Source organism: Anas acuta, chromosome 4 (genome assembly GCF_963932015.1).
Source record: "Anas acuta chromosome 4, bAnaAcu1.1, whole genome shotgun sequence".
In the NCBI taxonomy this organism is placed as follows: Eukaryota; Metazoa; Chordata; class Aves; order Anseriformes; family Anatidae; genus Anas; species Anas acuta.
The window spans coordinates 42,182,350-42,208,119 of record NC_088982.1 but is presented as its reverse complement, the minus strand read 5'-3'; the positions used below and the strand labels follow the sequence as shown (position 1 = coordinate 42,208,119).

The window sequence follows — 25,770 nt, the reverse complement described above, 5'->3', positions numbered from 1 at the left end:
AGCATGTGTCACTCAGATTGAAAATCACCACAGTACACGAGTGTTTTCCCGGTATGTTATAGATGGGTAAGGCATAGGTCATGCTGTTCTCTAGTGTGATTTGATATCAGCTAAGTACTCTGTCAACTTCTGACTTATCCATTAGAACATTGACCCATAAACATTCAAGATCATTTGCTTCCGATTGCCATCAACTCAGAAGCAGGTAATGCCATTTTTGAAGTGCTTTCTGTCCACTTGATCCTTCCAAAATAGATCATAACAATTGATTTTGACATGCCAGTTTTCCAACCAGTTTTAGCAAGAATAACTAGGTCAAATCTGTACTAAAAATGACCTCTTCTGCTGGGGTCAAGTTTCCAACAGCAGAACAGAGGCTACTGAAAAATCTGTGCTCTTTGTACTCTTTGGCATCTTGATCATGGTTTCTCATCATTTCCATTCACACTTCCCAAAAATTCATTGGTTCTTTCTCAGTAGTTCCAACTCTTCGAAGCTCCCAGACTCCCTAGCTGATCAGTCCCTTAGAAGAAAGTTCCTTTGTTACAATAAATTAGGCTGCGGGCTCTCCTTGACAGAATTTTCCCCAAACCCGGTCTTCATGTTATATCTCTTAGAGGTTAGGTCTAGGCTTCTCTGCTTGCTCATTTTAACTGCTTAAAAGACCTGAAGTATGTCTGAGAAGACAAGAGATCCTGAAAGAAAAAAAGCTTGTCCACTATAAGTGATCAGCTTATATAAGGTCTCTTATATAACCTAAGAGACTACATATAAACATTCCCTTAAGTATCAATAAGATATTGCCACTGATTCTTTGCCTGCCAGCTTCAGAAACTTATTTAGCTTTGAGATATGCTTCTCTTGGAGCTCCAATGAAGTTGAAGCTATCAGTTAGCCTGAGTATATCGATTTTCTAATGATTGCCTTTCCTTTCCACTGCAGATGGGCAAAGACTTCTCTGTGAGCATTGCTCGTACAGGTTGGATGGAACATCCACCAGCGTCCCCTCCCATCCAACGAGCTGGGACTTCAGAAACCCTCCGCAGTTTTGACATCAGAGACCTGTTAACGTCTAAAAACTTGAGCTGCGCTTATTCCTCACAGCTTTCACACGGTCTAAACCTGGCCTTGCTGCCTGGGCAGGGCGGCGGCAGGAGGGCGGCCCTGAGCGCCGCCCGCCCCCGTTGCCATGGCCGTGGCGAGGCCGCGGCACCGGAGCCGAGCCCGAGGGGTCCCGGCCCTGGCGCCCCCTTCTCGGCCGCGGGGCGGCTCCGCCATTTCGCGGCCGGGGGCCGGTAACCGCCGTGCGCCGCGCCATGAGGAGAGGTCCGTTCCCTGGGAAGCCCAGTGGCTTTATTTCTGTGTTTGAGGGGCTGAGGTAGCTCTGGGGTTTAGGTTGTGCAGGGGGGTGAAGCAGTGAGGGAGGAAAAAAATGCTCCTGGCTCATAGTTGGTAGACTAGGAAATGCTGTAGGACCCTATGGTGGGCAGGGGCTCGAGTGTGGGGGAACACAATGCTGCCTTGGGCTGTGACCCAATGCAGGTTACCTGGAATAAATTAAGTCAAAAAAGCTGTAGACTTTTAAAACATAGTGATTTTTTTAATAAGTCAAATCAGTGCTTTCAGTATAACAAAGCAGCTTGGCTACAGGTCTGTTGTGTCCTTTTGTTTCATGGGGTGCAAGGTAGCAGCAAACATCTCCACGAAGACGGCTGGATGCAGCTCTGCCACTTCTGGGCTGTTCTCTGCCTTGGGAAATACCCATCCTCTGTTTAGACTTAAGCATGCTTCAAAAATGTGTAGGAAGAACTAGAGATTCTGTTCTCTGCCACCTAAAATACACGGGGAAATGCCATTCCCACCAGCTGGCCTTTTAGCTTAAATGTATGTTGGGGTGATTCCAGAGTACGGGCAGATTCCTACTGATTTCAGGAGGAGCTAGAGGCAGCACTTCCTTAGTGCCAAACTGGGCTGTTTTGTCATTTGTTGCATTCCCTAGGTGTTTGGTTAAGTAGATAAGATGCATGAGTCCCCCTACCTTTTAGTTAAAACTAGATATTTATGGTGGTTGCAGCGGCACTGACAGGGTTTTCTGGGCCTCCTTACAGCTGCTACCCCTAAGTTTCATGCCCCATTGTTGCAGTTAGTTGGCTCTTCTGCCTGCCAGATTCAACACCTGCCATTCAACCCTGGTCTGTTTGTGTTTTTTTTTCCACCCATTGCTTCAAAACTGAGGCTTGTAGAGAGCTTTGCCTCTTCTCTGGGCTTCAATGTTGTTACAAAGTTTACTTGCTACTCTTCACTCAATAGCATCTTCCTAGAAAGAGATTTTTCCTTTCTATATTGCTTGTGGATACCAACCTGACATTCTTTATAGGAAGCATAATCTTTTATATTGATGAATTACCTAAATGCTTTTATTGGTATTTTATTTTCTTTCAATTGCACACTTGTGTAAAATGTTGCTGCCTCTAATTGCGAATTATTTATAAATAATATCTTTATTTCTGTAACAAACTTATCCTTAGAACTAAACCTCAAAGAATGACTGAAAGGAAATATCACATTTTATGTTGTCCTTTCAATTCATAGTTGTTTATTGCTACTCCATTCTAAGTAACAGTACAAAAAATACTTCAAAATAGCTGTAACAAAATATTTCAGCAGTGAAATGACTTTTTTTTTCCACAAAAGGCTAATATATAAAATACTATGCTAGTCTGATACCACTCATTCCATATCAAGATGATTCATATCTATTTCTTCCTGTAAAAGAAATTTCCCTCCATCAAATGTAGCAAATAGTTAACACCCCCCACCCCATTATATTCTGTTTTCCCATCCCTATTAAAAGTTTGTGCCTTGAGGCCTACCAGCAGGGCATGCAATACCTACATTAAACCAAATTTAAAAGTAAGGGTGCTCCTGCTGCTAACGTCCTCAGATCACAGACATGCAAAATGAAGGAACTGGCAGCTGAAACTTTAATGGTACGAAGTGTAGGATGAATACTTGGGGAAAAAACACAGTAGCTCTATATGACAAAAAAGTCCTATTAGCATTTATGTACTTCAGAATGTCAAGCTAGATGATTCTACCTAACTGTGGGGCTTTGTGCTTCTGTTTTAAGTAAAATCCTGTGCTGCAACTGTAGTATTACTTAGATTTTCTACTCAAATGGTTGTTACTGGTGCAATTATGCATTATTTTGAATGTTAATGCAGTACCTGTTGTTGCATAGCACACTGCATGTTCGATCCTGTCTTCACCTTATGTATTAACTTGGAGTATTATTAATACTTGGGCCTGCGTAGCTTGAGGAAGCATGGAGAATCACATGCAAGTAAGACTCCTGCATTGCTTGCCTCTGTGTAAATGAAGAACAGTCCAATGTAACAGAGAAAACCTTTGAAAGTAAAATCGCAACTGTTCCTATACATTATGGCCTAATGAGACAAAGCTGAGGCCTGAAAGTATTTGTGGGGAATTGGAGCCCAGCATTACACGCAATGCAATGGAAATAAAAGAGAGTTAACTGGGATGTGACATAAAAAGAAGCCCGATCATTGCGAAGGCATTGTTTAAAATAATATGGTGTGCGTTTGTTTTAGTTGAAATGAATGTGCTGCCTCAAGCAGTCATACAAAGCCCATGGGAGCATCCCAGGTTCATAGAGCAGACCATTTGCCCACCGTTAGACTTTGCAAGGTATGTGCCTTTTTTCTTTCAGAATACTATATTTACCATGAATGACTTCAATCAGTTATGCCAATATGCAAAATTACGCTTGCTTTGTTGTGATGTTTAAAAATGCAAGAATCAAAGAGAAGGAAGTCCTCTGTTAAGAAAGTTTCATTGTTAAAAGGAAAGAAAAAGGAAATGTGTTCTGTTTAAGGTTGATATTTCATCCTAACTTTTCAACCCCTCTTCAAGAGCTGTAGGATGTTATTTCCAATTAGTAGGTGTTGTCTTTCATTGGTGCAAATGAAGGTCAATGGAAATGTACTCATTTGGATTAAAAAATAATAATAATATGTTTTTTTTATTTTTATTCAAACAAAAAAAACAGTTTGGTATCTCAAAACACAATGAATAAAACTGTCTTGAAAAAACATTATCTTGTACTTAATAATCGAGAGAGTAAAATACAATGCCATAATCCTTTCAAGCTATCCTTTTACATATGCCTGCATGGCTTTTCATTCAGCTTTTATTTCTCCTCCCAGTTATTAGTTTTTACTAATTATTAGTTATACATTTTTGTTTCTCTGCCAGTGAGTACTGGTCTCCCAGTTACTATTCTGCCCCACTATTTAATAAAACAAATGTATTCTTTAGTTAATCATCCATAATTGTAGTCCTGAAAATCTATACTCTTTTTTCTGGAATTGCCTCCATTTCAGAAAGACTTGTGGCTATTTTCTTCGTCTTCCTTTCTCGTTTTGTTCTGTGTTTGTTTGTTTTGTTTTTTCCCCGGTCTGCGTGTTCCCCACTGCCCTTTGGCTCACGGGTCTGGGGTATCTCTGAGTTCAGCAGCTGCTTCTTCATGTCTAAAGCAGTTAGGATTCAGGGCTTCATACTGGCAGATGTTCTCTCATACATTGATAGAATGAGAAAATGCAATTATGTGCATCTTAAAAGATATTAAAAAACTAATAATTTAAATCTGTATGGCTGGAGCCGTGTTCTGCAGCCCTCACTTTTTCTGGTAACTATGTTGCTGGAGAACTTACCTCAGAGGTAGGATTGTTTCTTTCCTTTGCTTAGGAAATTTCATATTCTAGAAGATAATTCTCCAGCCATTCTGTAGAAGTTGTGCCTATCTGCAGAAAAGAAATGTGTGATTCTGTAATGGTGGAGGCGATGCTGTAGGTGCCTAGTGATTAGAACAAGACAAGCTCTGCCGTTTTCTTTGAAAGGAAATGCTGGGAAAGCTCGAGTCTAAGTTAACAGAATATTCAGTGGGGATAGAGAGTTACATGAGAATCAGTTTGGTCCTTCGTATTTCATGCAACTTTGTTCTATTCTTTGATTAAAATGCCAGGTGTATTTATTGTGAAGTTTATTTCTAGTAATAATCAGTAGCTATTTTTGCTCTGTAAACTGGTAACAGAAATAGTTAAAAGAATGCATGGTATAAAATGCTAACTGGGATAGCTGTCCCTTGGATTAAAATACATTGTTTTTAATAAGGGAGTGGTTTAAATAAGATTCAATTTACAGGTGGAGAATACTTTTATATAAACTATTTATGAAATACAGTGAGTCATAATTGAACACTGGAGAAATAAGTCTAAACCGTTTGGAAGAAGCAAGTGACAATTTATTGAAGAAAAGAAATGGTGCTTCTTAGCCAGTGCCATCCTCAACTCATTCCTCTATTAGAAACAATGTCTATTCTAAGTCACACAGTCAGTTCTTCACATTAATTACTTCTATTATTTTTAATTCTCATTGCATATAACAAGATATTTTAAGTAATGATTATTGGAGGTAGTGGAATTATCTACTATGTTTTTTTTTCCCCTATGTATGCTTGTCTTTTACTTCCATCAGTCCAATACACAGGCTGTGGTGAGGCATACGTAAACAGCAGCTAGTTTGCAAGTTGTTGCTTTTGCTCTCTTTCACCCTGGCTGCATATGTCTTTTTCTTTTATTAAGTTAGAAAGTGTTCCCAATCAGAATTCAGGAATTTTTATCTTGACTGTAAGGCAGGTAACAGTTTAAATCATATACATGTATGGTTCTGTGTTTGTTTTTGTGTTTTTTTTTTTCCTGATTGCTTCCTATTTAAATATCTTTGAGAATATAGTGAGAAGACATAAGTCTTCCCTTTATTCCAGTTTGAATTTATTTTTCTCATTGCAGCATAGATTAAATTGAAGAAAGCTGAAAGTGATGCCTAGAAATTTGTATATTAAGTTGAACATTTCAGTTTGGGGTTCTGAACCTTTTAGTGTTTTTCCTTCTATATCTGGTGGGTTCTCTATGTGTTTGTGGTCTGAAAAAGGCTCATTTTTGCAATCTTAAAGCACAAAGTTCAGCTATTTTTGCATTTTCTACCAAATAGTTCATATTTAATTACACAGACATGCTATTTTTCAGGTACATTTTTTGAATAGCTTATACTTATTTGAAAACTGGTATTTCTGAGTGACTATGTTTTTGTTACCTGGTATAATGAAACTATTGTATCTTAACATATATTTTACATCAGTTTAAAATATATAATAATTGCCTTATCTTTGTCCTAATGATGCTGTCTTCCTAATTTGTCACTATTTTGAAAATTTTGATATTGATTACATTTTGATGTTGATTATTGCTGAATTTTTATGGCAGTATCTATAAGGTGTGTGCTTTTTGTGGCCAGCAGCAATTCACATGGTTTGTGTTCTGTGCTGCCTGAAAGCACAAGCCTCTGTTGGTGCGTCTCAGTGGTAGTAAATTCTGGAACAAATTGAAATGCCTTATTTGTGCTGGAAGTTTTCACTATTACATTGTTTTAAATACAGACATATCAAAATATCTCTACATTGCTTAGCTCTTTTGTTTTCATTTAAATGAACTTCATGAAGTGTCTCTGATATTCTCAGAGCAATAAGGAGCAGGATGCTTACATTAGCTAATGTTATGAAAAGAATTACTCTCATGCCTATAATGAAAGACAGCAATGTAATACAGACAGAGAGAGAGGAAAGTAATAGATTTATGTGAAACAGTAATGTTGAATTTCTTTTATCTTTGATTGGTTAACCAGACAATCTTTATGGTCTTTTAAAGAACAAAAATAAATTCACATTACTTTTATGAAGTTAATGTCCTCTGCTGTTGGAATATCAGAATCTATTTAAATACACTTTATGGTCAGGAAGTGCATATTATACTTTAAAATTCGAGGCGTCTTTTGCGTATCAGAGTAGAGATGTTGGCTCAAATGAAAGATTAAATGATATATGGTTCAAATTTTAAAATTAGATCTTAGCACCTTGAATTTTTTAGGAATTGTGCCATTTCTTTGGCCACTGCCCACTTGTTACCCCTCTAGCAGAGCACTTTTAGTAATGCACTGCTCAAACAGTGGACAGCTGAGAGCAGACTTAAAACTCTGCATTGCACTAAGGAAGATATATTTGAATTGGATTTGGGGATTTTTTTTTCTTTGAAAAAGTGAAATACACAATAAATTAGACCACTCTGGTCTATACTGATAACACAAAAATGTAATGGCTCTGATTTAGAAAACAGATTAAATATAGGTAGCCTAATTAATTGTTATTGATTTAGCTAACACAATTTCTTGTAGCTTAGACAGAAATATCACATAACCATGTCTGTGAAAGCTAAACCAATTCTTTTTTTTTCTTGCAGAAATAAAGATTTGAAATAGCTACAGACCTAAAAATTAAAAAGATATTTGTATGTGTTTATAGAATGTCTGATACATTACTCTGTCAATATTTCAGTATTTAGCTCTACTTGGCAATGCTAATATATTATACATGCTGCAGAAGTCTATGTTAGCACCTCACAGTGTTTCTTTTAATTTTTTTCATTTAAATTTAGGATTCATTTGATCAAAGACAAAGATGGCATAGATGATTATTTGGCGAAGAATATCAAAGGGTTGTCAAAACAAGAAGCTGCTGCGTAAGTTGGCTTTTTTGAGGCATTTTAACATCCATAAGTTTATTGTTTCCTTTGTTTCTAGTCATCATAATCATTTAAATTTAAAGTTCCCTAGGTCCTACCCTTTTTAGTGGAACTTGGCATTTAAAAATTGAAGTTGATATTAAATAATGATGGATATTTCTCCTGATATTAAATGTATCAAAGCATTTAACTCCTTGGCTTTATTAATTTGTGTATTTACCAAGGTTTTATATCATGTTTGTAATGCTGTATTTAAGATTGTGTCAGTAATTATACTTGAAATTGTGCTTATTTTTTTTTACCTTTTTTTTTTTTTTTTCCTCCTCTGAGCCTCTGTGAAATATCTCCTCTGGGGTACAAGCTTAGTATATAGACATACATGTTCTTGTAATTTTGAATTATTATTTAGTGAAGCCCAACTGCTGAGTTCTGTGGTGAAGCATTTAATACACCATTAGTTATTTAAAAACCCAATGAATGAAAGAAATCTATATAATTTTTGATTTCTTGCAGCTGAGGTGTTTACACTTAGATGTTACAAGAGACTACCAACTGACTTATTTTTCTGGGGGCTTTTAACAGAGCTGGGGTTCAGCACCATCAAAATTAATGAAATAATTCTTACAAATCTGAATTGCTTAAGTGAGATGATTTATTTATTTCAATATTTAAATAATAAAAAGATGCACATACAAGGGCTCTAGGCTCCTTAACAATTAATATTGCAAGATCACCCTTGTGGATTAGAAACATTCTATTAATCAGACAGGAATTTGACCAGCTGGCCAGCATGCTTCGTTTCTTCCTCCTAGCCTAAGGATGTACCTGCAAACCTTCATAATGCACTTTCAAATGAGAATCTAGAAAAATACCAGGGGTATTTTAAGTCTAGGGGTAATAACTTTAGCAGTATCCTAAAACCCTACCGTGTTATACTTAGCCAGCAGACTGTGTAGACTTTGATCGTGCTGTCATACTAACCATTCCTGGCCTCACAGCAGCTTTATCTGCTCCACGCTCAAAGAATATCAAGGTCCTGCAATACCAAGGCAAAGTGGGGTGCCATTGAAGCAGTTTCCTTAGTGTTTCTTAACGTGCTGTTTTTCAAAGTTATAAAAACCTCTTAACGATTAAAACTGAAATGTCATATATATTCTGTTTTATTTCTAGGCAGATTTGTTAAGTACACCTTTTGAAAGATTGCGTTCATGGTCTGTGTTTTTAGTTACTCTTAGAATTTCAAGTTTTGATAGTAACTCAGCAGTTACAAAATTTCTGTAGTATATAGTTTACAAGTACTGTTCAGTAAACCTTTAAAGCAAAAAAAAAAAACAAACAAACATAAAATAACAAGTAACAAACTAGCAGCTACACAGCTACATTAGTACTGGGCTAATATACTTGTAAAAAACTAAGTGCATCAAACGTAATTTTGAGCCAATTTAGAAGTAAGGCAATGCCATATCTGTAAATAATATTACCAAAATCAATGTTACGTTTTGTATGCCTCTGCAGACAAAAGACTTTTATTAAAAAAGTGTGAGAAAGGGCTTATAATATGTTGTGTAGCTTTAAAATAGTTTTCATTCCAAAAGTAGATTGTTGTACCCTTGTATAAAAGGGCAGGGCATCTTTCTTTTGCCACCTAAATACTTGCACATTTGTTGAGATACTTAGACAATACTTACTTAGTGAACAGATTTTAAGTTTTTAAATACTGTATAATGGAATTATGATCTTTTATATATTTTTTTATTATTATTATCTTTTTTTTTTTTTTCCAGAAGAATTGTCACTGAGTGCTTTAAAATTAAAGCAAAAAGCCACTAGTTTTAGCCAGAGCAATAGCGTCCTGGAGTTTGGTCAACAAATTAAGTTAACAAGATTTTTAACAGAAATTTACTTTTTTTGAACTAAAGCAAATTCTTCCACACTGATTTGCAGTTGTGCTGACAGCAGTTGTGCATGTGTAGATAGATCAGTGGTACTGCATGTTTAAATGCAGATTCATTAGTGTAAGGATGTACTGATTAATGATTCTCAAGTGTGAGTTCTGCATCCCCCATGCTGACAATTGCTAGGGTATGCGGGTGGGAGAAGTCTTGGCAATTTGTGAAAAAAATTAGCTAATATGCTCCTATTACTCTAGTTATAAAATTAGTTTGTTTTCTGTTTATTGGAAAGGACAATATTTACAAGCAATTTCATGCTCCTATGGAAATTAATAATAAATTATTATTTAATAACAGTTTATTAAATGAACGTCCATGTTGTTACTAAGCAATTATTTTTGTCAAAATGTTCTTGTAGTCACACTTCTGCTTACTATTAAACTTCATTTACTTTTTTCAGTGCCAATTAGGCAGATAAGAGTTTATTACCTGTTAAATGCTGGAATTTAAGCATAGTATTACATATATGGAAAAAAGCAGTATTCTTTAAAATTTTTCCCTGAAATGGTGTGCTGCTTGTTATTCTATGAAAACTCTGTAAGCTACTTTCTTTGTAGTTGAAGGCAAATAAAGGTGTTGCAGTCATTTTTCCGTTATACAGTATTGTACTCTCTTCCGAAGTTCAGTAAATGAGAAGAATTCCTCTAAGTGTATTTATGTTATAATCTCTGTTTGTTTGGGGAAATGCAGAGGTTTTTTGGTAGTATTTTTTGTATCAGGATGATATGATAGAGGAGGAAGGAAAAACAATGCTAAAGGAAGATGGTACTTCAATTACATTAAAACAAGATATTGCTTTGTTGTTTTTTTTTTTTTTTATTGATTTTGTTTTGATTCTTTCTCTAAGCCCGTGTCCTGAAGTCAGAAGTAAATGTGGTGCTGGAAGCTATGAATGGAAAAGAAATGAGGAGGGGAGGGGTGAAAAAAAAAAAGACAAAAAAAAAAAAAAAAAGGGTTCCCATTAATGCAGAAGGTGACCGCTTTCTTGCCACAGCCTTTTGTAAGTTGTGAGAAAGTTGGCTGACTCCACTGGCCTTCATGGTGCTTTCCCTGAATACTGTTCTTAGTCTTGACTCAACAAATCATTAATGGCTTGAAATCAGGTTGCAGTAAAAATTAAAATTTGTTCTTATGGCTGATCTAAGTGTCAAAAGGTTCATGATGAACTGTGAAGTAAGGCATTTTCCATCAAAAGATTGATTCCAGGATTGAGTCTTCACATGAAAGTAGACCCTAGAATGGTCCAGAATTTCATAATGTTATTCTTGTTTCTTGATCTTTTTGTCAGGGCCAGAAAGATCAAGTTACAGTTCTCTCCTCTTCATGCAAATTAAAACTATCTGGATAAAACCATATGAACAAAAAAAGAGTTAAAGACTAAAAAGAGACATTTTGAAATCTTTCTGATGAGAGGAACAGCTGTGGTTGGTAGTAACAAAAATACTGCATTACTGGTTTTACTGGATGTATTTCTATGAATTAGATGGTGGGATTAGACTTCTAGTGTCCTCACTCTGGACTCGTTGGTAGTCAGATGACTTCTCAATTATACAGAGAAGATACTGGCTGACCTAGATGAGCAGAAACAGTAGTGTTTGTGTTTTCTATCTTGTGGTTGAGCAGTGTGTTATGGACAGCTTAACCTGATAATTTTCTTTCTGTAAAGACGTACTTTGATGTTACTTTTTCAGGCAGGAGACAAATTATTGTATAAACATTTTGAGATACAGTGAGTTGTTCTACGTAGAATTCATGAGAAGACTGGTCTGCAGATTGTATAGAAGTGGGTGTCTGACTCTTCGTAGGCTTCTGCAAGATTTTCTTTTGGAAGGTGACAGCATTTCCATTTTCTGCAACTTTTATGTCCAGAGCATGGCCCTCAGCCTTCAAATTGTCAGACTTATCCCCAGAAGTAGAAACTGGAAGAGTTTAAAGTATTATTTTGCTTTTCTTACTCTAATTAAATATAATGTTGTAATTCTCCAAAGGCTGTATGGGTCCTCCAAACTTTGGAATTATTCCCCAGCAATTTCATGTTTTATGAGACAGGCTTCTGGTAATTTCAAAGGCAGGTGAGTATTTAAACAGCCCTCTTAAACAATGGGCTTTGTCATTTATTTACTTTTTCCAGTCAAAAGATTGCCATCACCTGCACTTAGCTACAAGATGTGAGGTAATGTTAGAGTCAGTCTAAAGAGACTTTTACCATTTTTTTGCTTCTTCCAACTACTACAGAAAAGTTGTGCTTCTTTGAGTAAGACAACATCTCAACATAAGAAAGCTGGAATGTGATATTTTTTTGCTGTAGGAATGATGACTAGTGACTACAGTAGTAATTCTTTACTTCTGTAAACCTATATCCTGCTTTGCAAAAAGAGCAAAGGGGATTTCAGACAAGTTTAACTCAGATCCAAATAACTAGGTTAATCACCCCATATAATCAATGGAGGTAAGTAAGAATAAATCTCTTGATTAGCTGAACCCCATCTTTGAATCTTCAGACAACTGCTTTAGAATAAGGTGGATTATACTTTTGAAGTACCTGTTTCTCTCTGTTGCCTATATACTGAACTTGGGCTGAGCAGCTCAGCTGTAGACATCCATGTTTTATCAGCTGAATCCCACACTAGGGAACTATTGCATTTTGAAAAGTGTAAAATAGATCAGATAGCGAATGTACCTTTCCACATCTTCTAATTTCTGAGACGGTGTTTATACAAAAAAAGGCAAGTCCAGAACAAAAATGACCTGGTATCCATCTTGAATCTTATGGTACCGCTATATAACAGATTATTTTTCCATTCTTCAGTTAAAGAATTGAAGGGACGAATTATTAACTATCCTCCTCTCCCAAATTCCTGCTGTTTTCAATGTCAATCTTAGTTAGGGCAGGTTAAAAAAGAAAGATGTCAGAAAATCAACAAGGGGTTATATGCAAGTCTTCAAGATAACTTTGGAGAAATAACAGATTTCTGTCCTATGTCCTTGCATGTTTTACCCATTGGTCTCTGCATATTTAACCCCATCTGTCCTCCAGGACTAGAGAGAAAGGAACCTCCTCACCTGATTAGAGCCAGGGTGTTCCAGAGAGTCCAGTAAGGGAGAAGAATGGGATTTGTGGGCTGATGGAGAGGAGAAGACTTAGTTTGAAGAGTGTTTTATCCTTCATTTTCATCACAGCCATGACAGACTACTAAACCCTGCTGTTAGACTGGGCTTCTTCTGACCTTGTCCTGTGTTGATCAGTTGTTTAAATCATGACAGTTCCTGTGCTCCTTTTTAGCTTTGTTTCTGTATTTGTCATTGTTCTTGGTGTTAATGGACCTGTTCCTTTAAGGAAGCTGAGTACAAATGACTGATTGGGTCTTTGATTAATCCAAATTTTCTAGTTGCTTTCACTTCTACAAAATAAATTAGTGAACTGTCTTCATAGGTTACCTGTGGTATCTTTTCCTAAACAAATAGATTGGGACCTCTTTTTTCATTGACAGCTTACTATATTGCCATGTTCTCTTTTTAGCAACCTGACATATTTACAGGAGCTTCCCAATTTGGACACGCGTAATGTAGGTTTGGGAATTCTGTGTTGTAAGGTGGATTTGACCTCTTTTGTGTTATGAATTCCCCCACCCCAAAATGGTTTAGGAGGTAAAACTGAGGAGTGAGGATGTTAAGGGACAGAGGCACTGCTAAGAATAAAAGCTAGTAAAGATATTTTATTAGTATGGAGCTAAGGCAAGGAAGAAGATGCAAATGCTATTACCAAAAGCTTGCAAAAGGAGATTTCAGACATAGATCAGCTAACACGTAAGTGCAAATTCTGCTTTCCCCTTGTATTTCAGTCCTTGATTGCACAGTGTTTGGCTATAGTCAGGGACTCATTGAAGCTGCTTCCATTCCTTCTTTGTATAATACTAAGAAGACAGAGGGAGAGAGGAGAGCTCCAAGCAGCTAAAGAAGCAGCAAAAGCAGCAAGAAGTCAACTGGTCTTTGCCTTTCATAGTCAAGTCTTAGTAAGATTTTGCTGTTCTTGCTGATACCAGTCTTTGGATGTGACCCAAGAGCACCTTATAACCTGTGGTCACATTACTCACGTTGAGAACTGGTCGAATGTTGTGTCAACTCATTTACATTTCACAAGGATGATTCTTCATTTTAAAATAACTAAGGAAGAATGTAATTCAAAAGCAGAGAAATGTAGCCTTTCACAGTAAAAGAAATTTTAAATTAAGGCTCTATCCCAAACTCCCTGCTGATAGGATGCTTGTGGAAAGGGAGATGGCACAAGTTACTTATTGAGCTAGATGATAAATTTTAATTTTCTTTGCCATTGCTTTCACAATATTATTTAAATATGTTTTTTTTTTTTTTCTGTCTGAATAATTCCTAACAATCTTACTTGTCACGACCAGGATTCAATGTTTATTAAACAACTTTCAAAAAGAGATTTTAGTACTTAGAGGCACACATTCTTTTTGGTCAGATGAATGATCTCTGTGAATTTCAGGCCTGATAAACATATGATTTAGTGTAATTGGACAGATATCTAAAGAACAGAACTGTGTGGGAAGTGAATGGTTTGCCTTTCCTAAAGAAACTTCTCTGTACATTTGTGTAATGTGAAAGGTTTTTCTTGAAAAGGTTAAAAAAAAGTTCTAATCAACTTCTGTACATTATGTAGAACTTCATTTTCTAAACTCTGCAAAAGAAAGTTTCATATTTAATGGGAAATCATGAATTATTCCATTTATTATCTACTTCCTCCTTTCAAAGACATGATCTGGATAAAAGGCGGGGTGAATAATTTCAAAAAATACAATACATTTTTAATGGGAAGGTGCAAACTACAGATTCTCATGACTATTAGCAAGTATAGAGGAAACAGAATTTTACTTGCAAAAACTCATCAAACTCTTGCAAAGATAAAATACATGACATACTTTAATAAAGAAGAACACAGAGAGCTGAAGTTTTTCTTTTTTATGTAACTTGTTGTTTTTACTAAGTTTGGTCTTAAGGTTTTCTAGTGCTTTCATTTCTCAGTAGTTCAACAATATTTAGTACTGGAGATAATGTACAAGCTATACACAACTGACGTCTATTTTTAAACTATTCCACAAAGGTGAAGCATCTCTAACATATGAAAAAGTGTGAAATAAAGAAAGACAGTCCAATTTGCCTTGATGCAGTCATGACTTCCTAATAATTCTCACAGTGAATCCTTCTGAATTTGTAAAATCCTTGCTTTTCTTTCCCTCACACTTAATCTCTGTCTATTTGTCGTTAGACTACTGAGTAAGTTCTGGTACTGAGACTGAGTAGGTCATCATAAACAAATGCAAAAATACTCTGGGAATTGTTCATGGCAATAGTATGATTGTAAATGAATAGCCTTGTATAGTGTTTTATGGTAATCATAAGATGATGATTAAGCTTGAAATGATACAGAGAAAAAATAATGATAATTATCTTTTTCAAAGATAATGAAAGACAACTGCAGAAATTCCTGGCTCTTGGTCCATTAGGTCAGCTCTGAATTAGGAGGGGAAAGTTAAAAAATAGTTCATTTTGATAAATAACTGTCCATAAAATATGGTTGGAATTACTTTTTGTTAATGAGTGTAATTAATTTAGAAAGAAAAGCAGGAAGATTAATGAAGATAATGTTTTTTTTCTTCTTGTGCTTAAAATAGAAAGTAATGATTACAGGTGTGTGCACTGTTGTATGAGAAACACTTTTATAAGGTTAGCACCTTTTTTTTTTTCTAATTGCTTTCATTACATTTCTGTTTAGAAACAAAATATGCCAAAAGTTCATTGCTAAATTTATATCTCCATTTTCTGTGTTAATGAGGATTCTTAATTATTACAGTACTCACATTCATTTTAAAATACTTCTTCTATGTCATCCTTTGATGTTTATAATTGATTAATTTTTCATTTTATGTAGTATTAAAGTGGCAGTGTAGCTTTGAACAAAAGAAAGCGAGTCCAATATGTGTGTTCTTTGTGGGATCCTACTGACAGGATATGCATCCACCTTTGATTGCATGAGTTAGTTTAAAGCGTGGTTTGACAATAGTCAGACTGCGAGGCAATAGATGAAAAAATACTGCATTACTTGTGCTGAAAGTTATTGTACTTGTATGTAGGGTATAATATTTATTTTCTGATACACTTTATTTTCATCTTTACATTAACAGTTCTGAATGTGTAACTCCACAATCCTTTCCTTATTTTTTAAAAAAATAATTTTTGCATAATTCATTTTTCAAGGAGATGTTCCTACTTCTGATGATATGTACAAATTGTTATGCAATATTTTTTATTTGCTATTTAGAGTAGGGACCACTTATCAAAACATTTGGGGGGTTGGTTGATTTTTTGCTTTTTATAGTAGGATACTAGCTATTTAATCTTCATAATTTGGAATTAAAATCTTTCACCCCATCCCAAAATATCCTATTAATCTCAGCTTTAGTAATCAAAAATTCTCATGTGTAAGCTACTGTCTATTACTACTTAATAGCATTTACTATACTTTCATATCTTTCTTTAATGAGATTGCTATATTCTACAATTTAACATATTACTACCCAGTAAATATTTCATTAAAAGAGAAGTATTTAAGCAGGCAGCCTTTAAACTGGGATTAAAGAGGGTTGTGCCCTCATGCAGTTAAATATCCTTGTATCAGTAACAGTATGTGGTGAAAATGTGCTAAGTACACCAGCACACTGAGGGCTTGACTCACCCAGGTGTTCATGTTTATATTTTTTCCCACTGAATTCAGATACTCTGACTACTTGGATATCTTTTCAAGTTCGGTATGTACCTAACCTTGGTGGATTGCAATGTAAATGCATGACAATGTGGTTTCTAGCAGTGTGAGTGAATGGTTTAATACCGCTGTAACACTTGATCATAGCATCACTGAATGCTGAACTGGTGAAATCTTTCAGCGCCCATATTTACTAAGCATCTAAATGAGTACTTCTCCCTGCAAAAGTGACTTTACTACAGACGTGGTTCACCAACTGTTACAAAACTCCTAAGGTTTTTTGGATGTCCAGCTCTAAATAAATGATAACTCTTTGTTTGAATCTTAGGCAGAACAGCCTGAAATATTAAGCACTTACGGCACGCTTATCTTTTTTGCTTTCTGTAGTATATTTGGTTTTACTTTATGCATACACTTTCCAAATTTTACCGAGGAAATTCTAATACGTCCCTGTTTATATTATGTGTGTATGTGTATAAGTTAAGCATAAAGTAGCTAAGTGTTCACATACTTGATTTATATTATTTTTTCATGTAGTTTTATAGACAATAAGTATAATAACTAGTACTTGCTTAAATAAAGGTAAGCAAAAATATCTTGGTTATTTTTTCTAAATTTTGTCATCCTGATCTAAGGCATTTATATCAGTCATTAACTTTTGAGCTACAGAGGAAATCCCAAGTGGATGAAATCTATCTGAATACAGTTTTTAGATAGTACAATCATTGGTATAGTAATTATTTTACATTGTTAATACATTTTAATTTTATATACTATCGTTGTTTAATCTATGCCATTTAGTGCTTTACAAAATGAGATAATTACAGTACGCTTGCATTGTAATCAGCAGCTGGCATTAACCTATAGTACTAACTAAATCCTAGAGAATTTAAAGATACAAACTTTAATATGAAAAAAAAAAAAATGGCATCTGAAACTAGTAGCCATTTGCACCTATTTTGCATGTCTGTAACTGACCACATCAGACAGGAGATATGGAGAGTTAAGCTCACAATAACAAATTCTGATATGATATATTGACTATTTTGATTATTCCTAATACCAGTACTTGTCACTTGGCCTCTTAATTTCTGTTTCCTTTTCTCTCTGTAAAGGATAGAAAGCAAATAGCTTTGTTGTGTAGGATTTGAAGTTAAAGGGAAAGTAGGATGATACTCTGCTGATCTCCACACATTGCTTAAGACTCTTGTAAAAGTACAGTACGGTAACATAGGAAGGTCCCTGAGATGGCAACAGCAATGTAATTTCATTAGCCTCAGTGAAGATTTGTGTTTCTGATTTTTGCACCAGTAAATGCAGATCAGAATCACGTTTCTGTGCTCAAGCCAGATTTCTCAGCATGGCTCTGGATGGCTTTGAATAGCAATGATAATAAAAGAAAATTATATAAGTAGTTGTGTAGTGTAAGTGAAATACCTGTAGCAATATTCTGGTACGTTTAAAGGGCGCTCCATGTGAACAGCAGCAGTGCCTTTTCAAGCTCGCAGATCTACATTCAATAGCTGCTTCTACCTGTGCCATCTAAAACATGGTCCTAATAAAATGGCAGCTTTAACTTTAGTGCTTATTTATTTAGTATCGGAAATGTTGCTGATTCACACACACACACACACACACACCACCCCACAAGTGAACAGAATTTTGCTGGTGTATGCCAAAGGCAGAATACCCAACCAGATCAGTAAGGTGACATCGTTTCACTACTTTACCCAACCTGGATGAACCAATATCTAGTAACATCAACAGAGATGTCGATGAAAGATGAGAGAGATTGTGGATGAGGGAGACGAGTGTGCAATCAGACAGTGCTGAGCATCCGCTATTCCTCTGTGTTTGCGTTAAGTATCGGCTTTCATCTGTTGCTTTCGTGATTTAAAAATAAGTAATCTGCTAGTTTAGATTTATTTGCTTCTGCTTGATCATAAGAACAGATGTTGTTGTTATTAATAAGATGTCTTTACAGGTGCATTTGAAATCTTTCTCCCAACATGCGCATGTGGTCGTTCAAAGGGGAAAGAAGACTTCAGGTCTATATTCACCTTACAGTTCAATTTCAAAATGAAACACGGGTAACATTACCCGGCTATGCACTCCTTATAATCTGATTAGCTTAATTGCTTGCTTGCGCGCAGTGCAGGCATGTTTCTGGCACCGTGCTTTTGGGGCAGCGAGCAGCGGGAGGCAGCGCAGGCAGCGGAGCCGGGCTCTTGTCCTGCGCCCTGCTCGGGCTGCGCCCCGCGAACAGGCTCCGTGCTGCGCCTTCCCTTTGTTCTGCGCCGCGCCGTGCCGCGCTGACAGCTGCCTGATTAACTTGTCCGGCCTGCAGTTTTCCAGTTTTCCAGTAGATGCCCCCAGAGACCATTAAACCTCCTGAACGGCTCCGCTTCAACCAAATGAAAGGCCAGTCTTTTTTCATTTTGCTTCCCGGAGTAACATAATTGTTCAAAGGAAACCTAAAATCGGCGTGGACGCAATGTAGAAAAATAAACTTGCTGTTTTAGTAATATATCATAATTCATACATGAGGTAGTAAGGTTCAAAAGGCTCAGCATAAACTAGTTTATTAATGTACTAGAACCATAAAGTTAGCAGTTGGATTTTATAAAATAAATCACATACGTTTAATTAGGTATCCATTTTTGATAGTGATGTTAGGAATAAAGTAATGTGCAGTAATGTAAAACATGAGGCATTGTATTTAATCTCTTATTTTACATGCTGCACAATATTATAAAAAGTGGTACAAAAAGGATTTTGAGGATTGAGGACTTATAACTTATTTCAAGATATTGAAAGATATTTCAAGAACTTTTCAGTTTTCTTCTGTCACTGACACTGCTCCTCTGCTCAGAAGGGCTGCTTGTTGGAGAAAGAAGCCTGGCGTTTCCATCTGGATCCACTCGGATAACTGAACCAATTTCAAAAATCGGTTGCAGTGTTAAGCTCTCTCTTAGGTGTCACTAATAACATTCATCCCCATACTATCGTTCATTTCTGGCCTTTCTGTATCTTTCGTGTGATCAGGCACTTGTGGCTGATGTGTTGTAGTAATTTAAAGAAACAAATGTATTGTTCGTCTCTTTGTGTACTGCCTGTTTTTAGTTATAGCTTTGTGAGATAACTTTTATCTTTATGCCTCTAAAATTTGAGTGGCTATACACAAGATAGTTTCATTGCTTAAGAGTTATCAACACAGTTATCTTTGGCAAAGAAGAAATGTGCTCTGTACATTTGGTAACTTCAGCATTATTTCAATTTATATATTAAGTTGCATGGCCTTTTGTTAAAAAAGAATGGTGAAACTAATTTTTAAACAGAAATTTTCCTGCATTTTTTGTTTTCCTGTATTGGTTCATTAATAATGCTGTCTTGTGCAGAAAATGTGCTTTGACATCAAGTGCGTTAATCTACAACAAGTAACATCTTACACTGACACAGTTTTTCTATTTATACAAATACTGGTACTGTGTATTGAGTGTTAAAAATGAACTGAATGATGTTTTGTTCAGTTACTATTAAGATGTTTTAGCAGCTAATTACTTTCTTCTTTGCTTCTAACACATCTGATCATATAATGCATACACACATATACTAACATATAGACCACATATAGATAAATAAAGATGCATGTATGTACGTCTGCTATTTAGATTTTTTTCCAATGCTTTGGGTGATATTACTGTAGGATTCAGTCCTAGGCCTTTCAAAGATGCTGGGAATTTTTTACATATATATTTTTTTTGTTGTTAAAAAAAAACAACAAAAAAACCCACACATTTTAAAAAGAAAAAAGCATTCCATATACAGAGTAGATAATATATTGTACCTTATTAATATAATATCTGTGTGGTATTTTGAAGCTGTATACTGAGAACCTGGTATGTGCCAAATATAGTGTAAATGATTAAAGATACTTCTCATTTACTTTTCTAAGATAAATTTTGCAAATGTTTTTCTGGTACAGAATAGTTATGTTTTTTCTCTTGTATACGTAAACACTGCATTTTTCAATATTGAAATACGTATACATTAAAAAATACATTCAGTATTTTAGTCTATGTCATATCATGTACCTTTTAGAATTGTGTAATATTTTTTGTGTTCAGTTCTGCAACTAAAATGTAAGAAATACAAATGAAGGATTAATGTGAATTTACGGAGTAATTAATAGCTTTTTTTAAATAATGATATTAAACTTGAAATAATGCAGATTATTTAGTTCTTGCACCTCAGATTACCATTTACTTGACTGACATCTAGCTAAGACTTTTTTTTACATAATCTCAAGTCTAATTAGGATTGTTAAAGAACTGCAGTAGTTCTTCTTAGGCTAGAAATACTATTCTAATTGGGCTATTGTTCAGCATGAGGTCATCTGAATTTCTTGCATACACTGCAAATCTCAGTTTTCACAATTCCATATTTATTTTAATGCCTCTCAGAAATAGTAGTTAACTAGATTCTCATCTTAAAAGACAGTCTTAAAAACAAATAGAAGTCTTAAGTGGAATATACAAATTAAAATTACCACATTTAGGTCCTTGTCTTTTTACTGGGATGAGGGTTTGTTTTCCCAAACTAGATAGCTGCTCCTGCAAACATTTACGTTTACGCTTCAGTGTTTCAGGTAGTCCCATTGAACTCATAGCTTTCTCCAGGTTGGGACACAATAATCATTTCATGCTGCATAAAAGAAATATTTTGATTATTTCCATAAATAATATCTAAAAAGATATATTAGCTTTTGAGAATATTTGATTATACAGCTTTTGGATTAGTATATCTTTTCAGAGTTTATGAATTGGATAATTTTGATGTAAATTCGTCATTGCATCGCTTGATTTTAAAATTAGGATGTGAACCAGTCCCAGCTGAAGTTATATGCTAAAGAGAAGCAAAATAATATTTAACAATTGTGTTTCTGACTCAAGATTTGTTTGACATATTAAACCAAGCCACTGTATCCTACAGCAAAACTATTGAATGTATACATTGTTTTGACATGTAGGATGTTTCATCTTTTCCTCTCTGCAGTGTTTTAAAGCAAACTAAGAGTTTGTGTTTTCATAAACTGATGTAAACATATCTTTTTTCCCATCAGTCAACCTTTTTTTTTTTTAACAGTACCAGCTAAAAATATCAGTATATTCTGAACATGTTTGCGATATATATTTGGGTATTTATTCTCTATTCCCATGTTTACTTCCCTAGGGTAGGATATTTGTAATTGTATTTTGGTAGAATGATTTCTGCGAAGGGAAAAATATACCCCTTCCCAGCTGGTGAACTGCAGAGGTCTCATCTTGAAAGCTGTTTTAGTATCTGTAATTATTTGGTAAGGTGGAGAACAGAATGCAGGTTTAAAGGCTTAAAATCCGTCTTTCTTATTCCCAGTAACAGGAATTCATACAAGGAGAACATCTGCATAGACATGCTGCGACAGGGTTATCACAAGTCCTTCTCCGAGCTCTTCACTCTGATACAGAAGTGGAATGCCTTGAGGGAGGCTGCAGGGCCTGGGTCAGCCATATGGCAGCAGAAGTCCCTGGAGGAGCAGCCTGATAAGCTGGATCAGCTTTACCACTTCCTGACCAGGGCTGAGGCAGCCCAGCGAGCAGGTAAATGGGGGGATTGTGGGTAGCAGAGCAGCGGGAGCCGCAGCCACCAATGCCTGGGGGAAGCTTCCAAATTGTTTCATGTATGAATTTGAAACGTTACTGCATCTTAGCACATTTCAGCCTTAGTCAACTAAGCTGTATTTATAGAATAAATGATTAGGAACTGCAGATATCGGGAGAGGTTTTCTGGAGAGGGAAAAAAAAAAACACACGGAGAGTGCATTATAATATCAGAAATATTTAATATATTTATAGCTTTGATAACACCTCAAATATTTTCTCACAGTTTCATTATTTATTGTTTTTCTTTCTCTATTGATTTGACTAGCTGGTTTTGTATTAGAAAAATTTAATAGGTGAAATGCTGTTTCAAACAGTAATAGTTTTATAAATCTGGTTTTATTAAATACACTGTCTGCTAACTGTTTGGATTTGTGACTGACTTAAAAAGGATTGTGAACATGTCAAATAAAATACAGCACATAGATGTAACATGCCACCTGTGAATTACTAAATATTAGTGAAGACATAACTCCAAATTACTGTATTTTTTCTGTTGCTTACTATTTACTGAGCTCTTATATTTATCATTTTGCTTTACTGTAAATAGTAACATAACTTACTCTGTGTTTCTCTCTTGGAATAATTGTAAGAAATGGAGGCAGGTAAAGCTCTAACTACAATTCTGTTTCATAGCAGAGTTGATTTCATTATAGTTGGCTTGTTTCAAGTTACATTTTGATTGCTATAAAGAGGAAAATCTAAAATAAAGCTTGAGAGTTTGGGACCTAAGCTTTCTTGCTGAAATTTAGGAACAGAAAACTTAATTTTTAGAAAAGACAGCTTTCCACTCATTTAATATGTTTAGTTTACGTTTAGTCTGAAAGCAAAAAGTTGTGTTTCTTTATTTAATTCACTACAATCCTAGCCAGCCTATGATAGGAGGAAATATTCAAGTTTATCTTGAGTATGACTACAACCTGAACACAGACCCATGTTGTTCGCAGGAGTATGATAGAGTTTTGCTCCCAGACTACTCTGCCGTACATAAGCATTGTGCCAATACATTGGTGTTTGAAAAGTGGTAGTTAGGGCACCTCTTGATGGACCTGCTTCCAGCAGATGCTCAAGGAGAGTATTTTGTGTTCCTTCAGGGCAAGATCTTTTTCTGTATTATTAACTGCTGTTTGCCAATAGAGGTGGTGAATACCCTCCCAGAGAGGCAAGGTGCTGACTGTGCTGATTTTGCCCCTGTGGAAAGCAGAGGCCCTTTCTCTCACTGAAATTGGCATTCACTGTATGCTGGGCTCTGTGAGAGATGGGATACTGCCCATCAGCTGACTGATTGTGTCTTGTCTCTGGAAGAGAGTATTTCCACGCTTTGCCTGTTCAAGTTGGTTAAAATGAAAGCAAAGAAAGTAATGAGAATGTGCCAATGGAGTTGGCAAGTGTTCAAGCAACACATTTGGACTGAATTGCAAGATCAGGGTAGCGAGAGTTTTGATTTTTTGCCAGTTTCAGTGTAAACCTTTCCACAAATCTTTGTTTTAAGTGAGGCAGACAAAGGGGTGGATGCTATTTGTATCACAGCTTGTTGGAGCTAGTAATGCTGTGAAGATAACATATGGATTACACAGCTCATCAAATACTAATTTAGGAGTTCCACTAATCCAGTTGCTGTCTGATTCTAATCGAACTGGTTGGAGCTCTGGTCTACAATCTCATGACAACTTCAGCTGAAACCATTTAAAAGGTGTTCAGCAGTTGGCTTCATCCTTCAGCTGCAACTTACTACGGCATAGCAGTCACAACAGCAGCTGACCTGCGTTTGCTCCTCAGCCACTACAGTTCAAGCCAAATATGGCTTAAAGCATTTAAAGTAACATTTGGGGCAGTGAACAGTGAGAGTTTTACAATGTGGCTGATGTCACTAATATTAGGCTAGCTGAAAACATACCTGTCTCAAGTATGCTGTCCTGAGCTAACGGTTGTGGTGAAGAGATTGCAGGTGTAAAGGTATGAAAAAAATCTGTAGGATTTGTACATTCTTTGATAAATCTAAACTTCATGAAGAGATTTATTTTTTTTAACCTGAGGTGCTAAGTGGAAAATGAAACATTACTGATGTCAGTAAAAAGCTTTCCCTTTTGTTCTTTAGCTTTCTCACCTGATGTTTTTGTATCACAGTGTTGCTGTCTCATTGTGAGTTTTGCTTAGAACTGCTGCTCCAAAGTTTAGAGTTTCAGAGTTGTTACATAGAGAAAGTTAGGTATTTGTTGACCCACTTTCCATATTTGTTGGTGGGATATGTAAATCTTTTCTTTTTGCTGGTAGTCTGTAATTCTAGACTCTGCAATGATGGACATAAATTTTTTGCTTTGACAGGATGAATCAAGGCAGTCCATTATGATGTGGAAGTTGATATAAAAGAGCAATTATGCTCATTATTTCTTCATTTAAAAATTGTGACTGTTTACGTTGTCCATACCATTAAGCTTTGGACACAGCAGTGAATGTTCTCTGTTTTCATTTTCATAACTGACAGATTTATTCTGCCCTAGGTACAGCATTACACCCCACCTACCCCTCCAAAAACAAACAAACAACACTGCAGAAATATTGGCAATACTTGTTGACTGCATTCCTCTTTGGTTGTCTTCGATGCAAGTAATATAAATGCTTCTGACTTCAGAGTAGAGTTGTTTCTAATTATTTCTTTATTATCATTTGTTATCATGAACTAACCTCTCTTTTACTAGTTTTGGTCCCCGTAGTTTAAAAAAAAAAACAAGGGGGGAGAGGCATTTACCTGTTTAAATATGTATATTTTTAGGTTTTGTTTTCTTTTTTTAAAGAAAATTGCAGGATAAATGCCAAAGTAATCTACATAGCTCAGCACCTGATGTATGCCATTATTTCTTAATACATGTTGTTGAAAATGTCCTTTTTCAAAAAGAAAATATATATTTTGAGGCCATCAAATAGCCTGCCCAATTGCCTGCCTGGTTTTACTGCCCAGAGTAATTTCACTTAAAATTATAATTGTCCTTTAAAGGCATACCAACGTCAGTAGGTTGTTATTACTATCCCTTTGAAGAGTCACAGTTCCCTCATCCCTAGTCAGGACTGTTCTGAAAGTTAGCAGGAGAGAGAGTCTGAAGCCACAGTCCCGTCCTGATCTGAAAATGAGGATTGCTAACCAAGTATCTTTTGGCTGCTGGCATCGTGAGAACAAGAGATGACCATACCCTAGAGAAGTGCACTGGATAAATAGAATTAATTTTATCCATTTTGTCTGTCTAAGATGCAGATAAAATTTGACCCTATATCTCTGCATGTTTGGGTGGGTCATAGGGAAACAGCAGGAAGAAAGGAAATTCACCTCTTGGAGTCTTTGAACAGCACCTAATTTCATGCCTGCCTGGGAGAAGAGTTTATTATAATGACAAGTGTTGCCTTTCCTCAGATAATAATACTTAGAAGTGAAATCAGAAGCTTTAAGCTGCTGTTTGCACACCTTTTACCATATAACTGATTTTTCAAATTGTTATTTGGTGTCTACAGCCTGTCTTACTCTTATAAAATGCATTACTAATTTACTTGTTAGGCTTGTACCTAAAAATCACACTAAGCTTTTTGAATCATCTCCTCAAATTATTGCCTAGCTACCTTTATTTAGTTAGCACTGAGCCAAAAAAAAAGGATGGTGCTATGCAGATTGACACTGAACAGTATTTTAGACT

The 25,770-nt window shown here is 35.8% G+C and overlaps 1 protein-coding gene across 9 annotated transcripts in view; it reads left to right on the top strand.

Annotated features, from left to right (window-relative positions):
- TTC29 (tetratricopeptide repeat domain 29) overlaps positions 1-25,770 on the top strand; it is a 277,281-nt gene that overhangs the window by 150,845 nt on the left and 100,666 nt on the right. For 3 of the 9 annotated variants that reach the window (XR_011096153.1, XM_068680902.1, XM_068680903.1), the window contains exons 1-4: positions 1,182-1,326; positions 3,612-3,708; positions 7,569-7,652; positions 21,804-22,027. Coding sequence is in view for 6 of the 9 variants with exons in the window: in XM_068680902.1 (XP_068537003.1) it covers positions 1,317-1,326; positions 3,612-3,708; positions 7,569-7,652; positions 21,804-22,027 (415 nt within the window). In the remaining 3 variants the exon portion in view is untranslated. Of the gene's footprint in view, positions 1-1,179; positions 1,327-3,611; positions 3,709-7,568; positions 7,653-21,803; positions 22,028-22,058; positions 22,108-23,657; positions 24,044-24,588; positions 24,695-25,770 lie in introns of those variants that run through there. The other 6 variants (XM_068680900.1, XM_068680901.1, XM_068680905.1 and 3 more) reach the window with 6 other exon arrangements.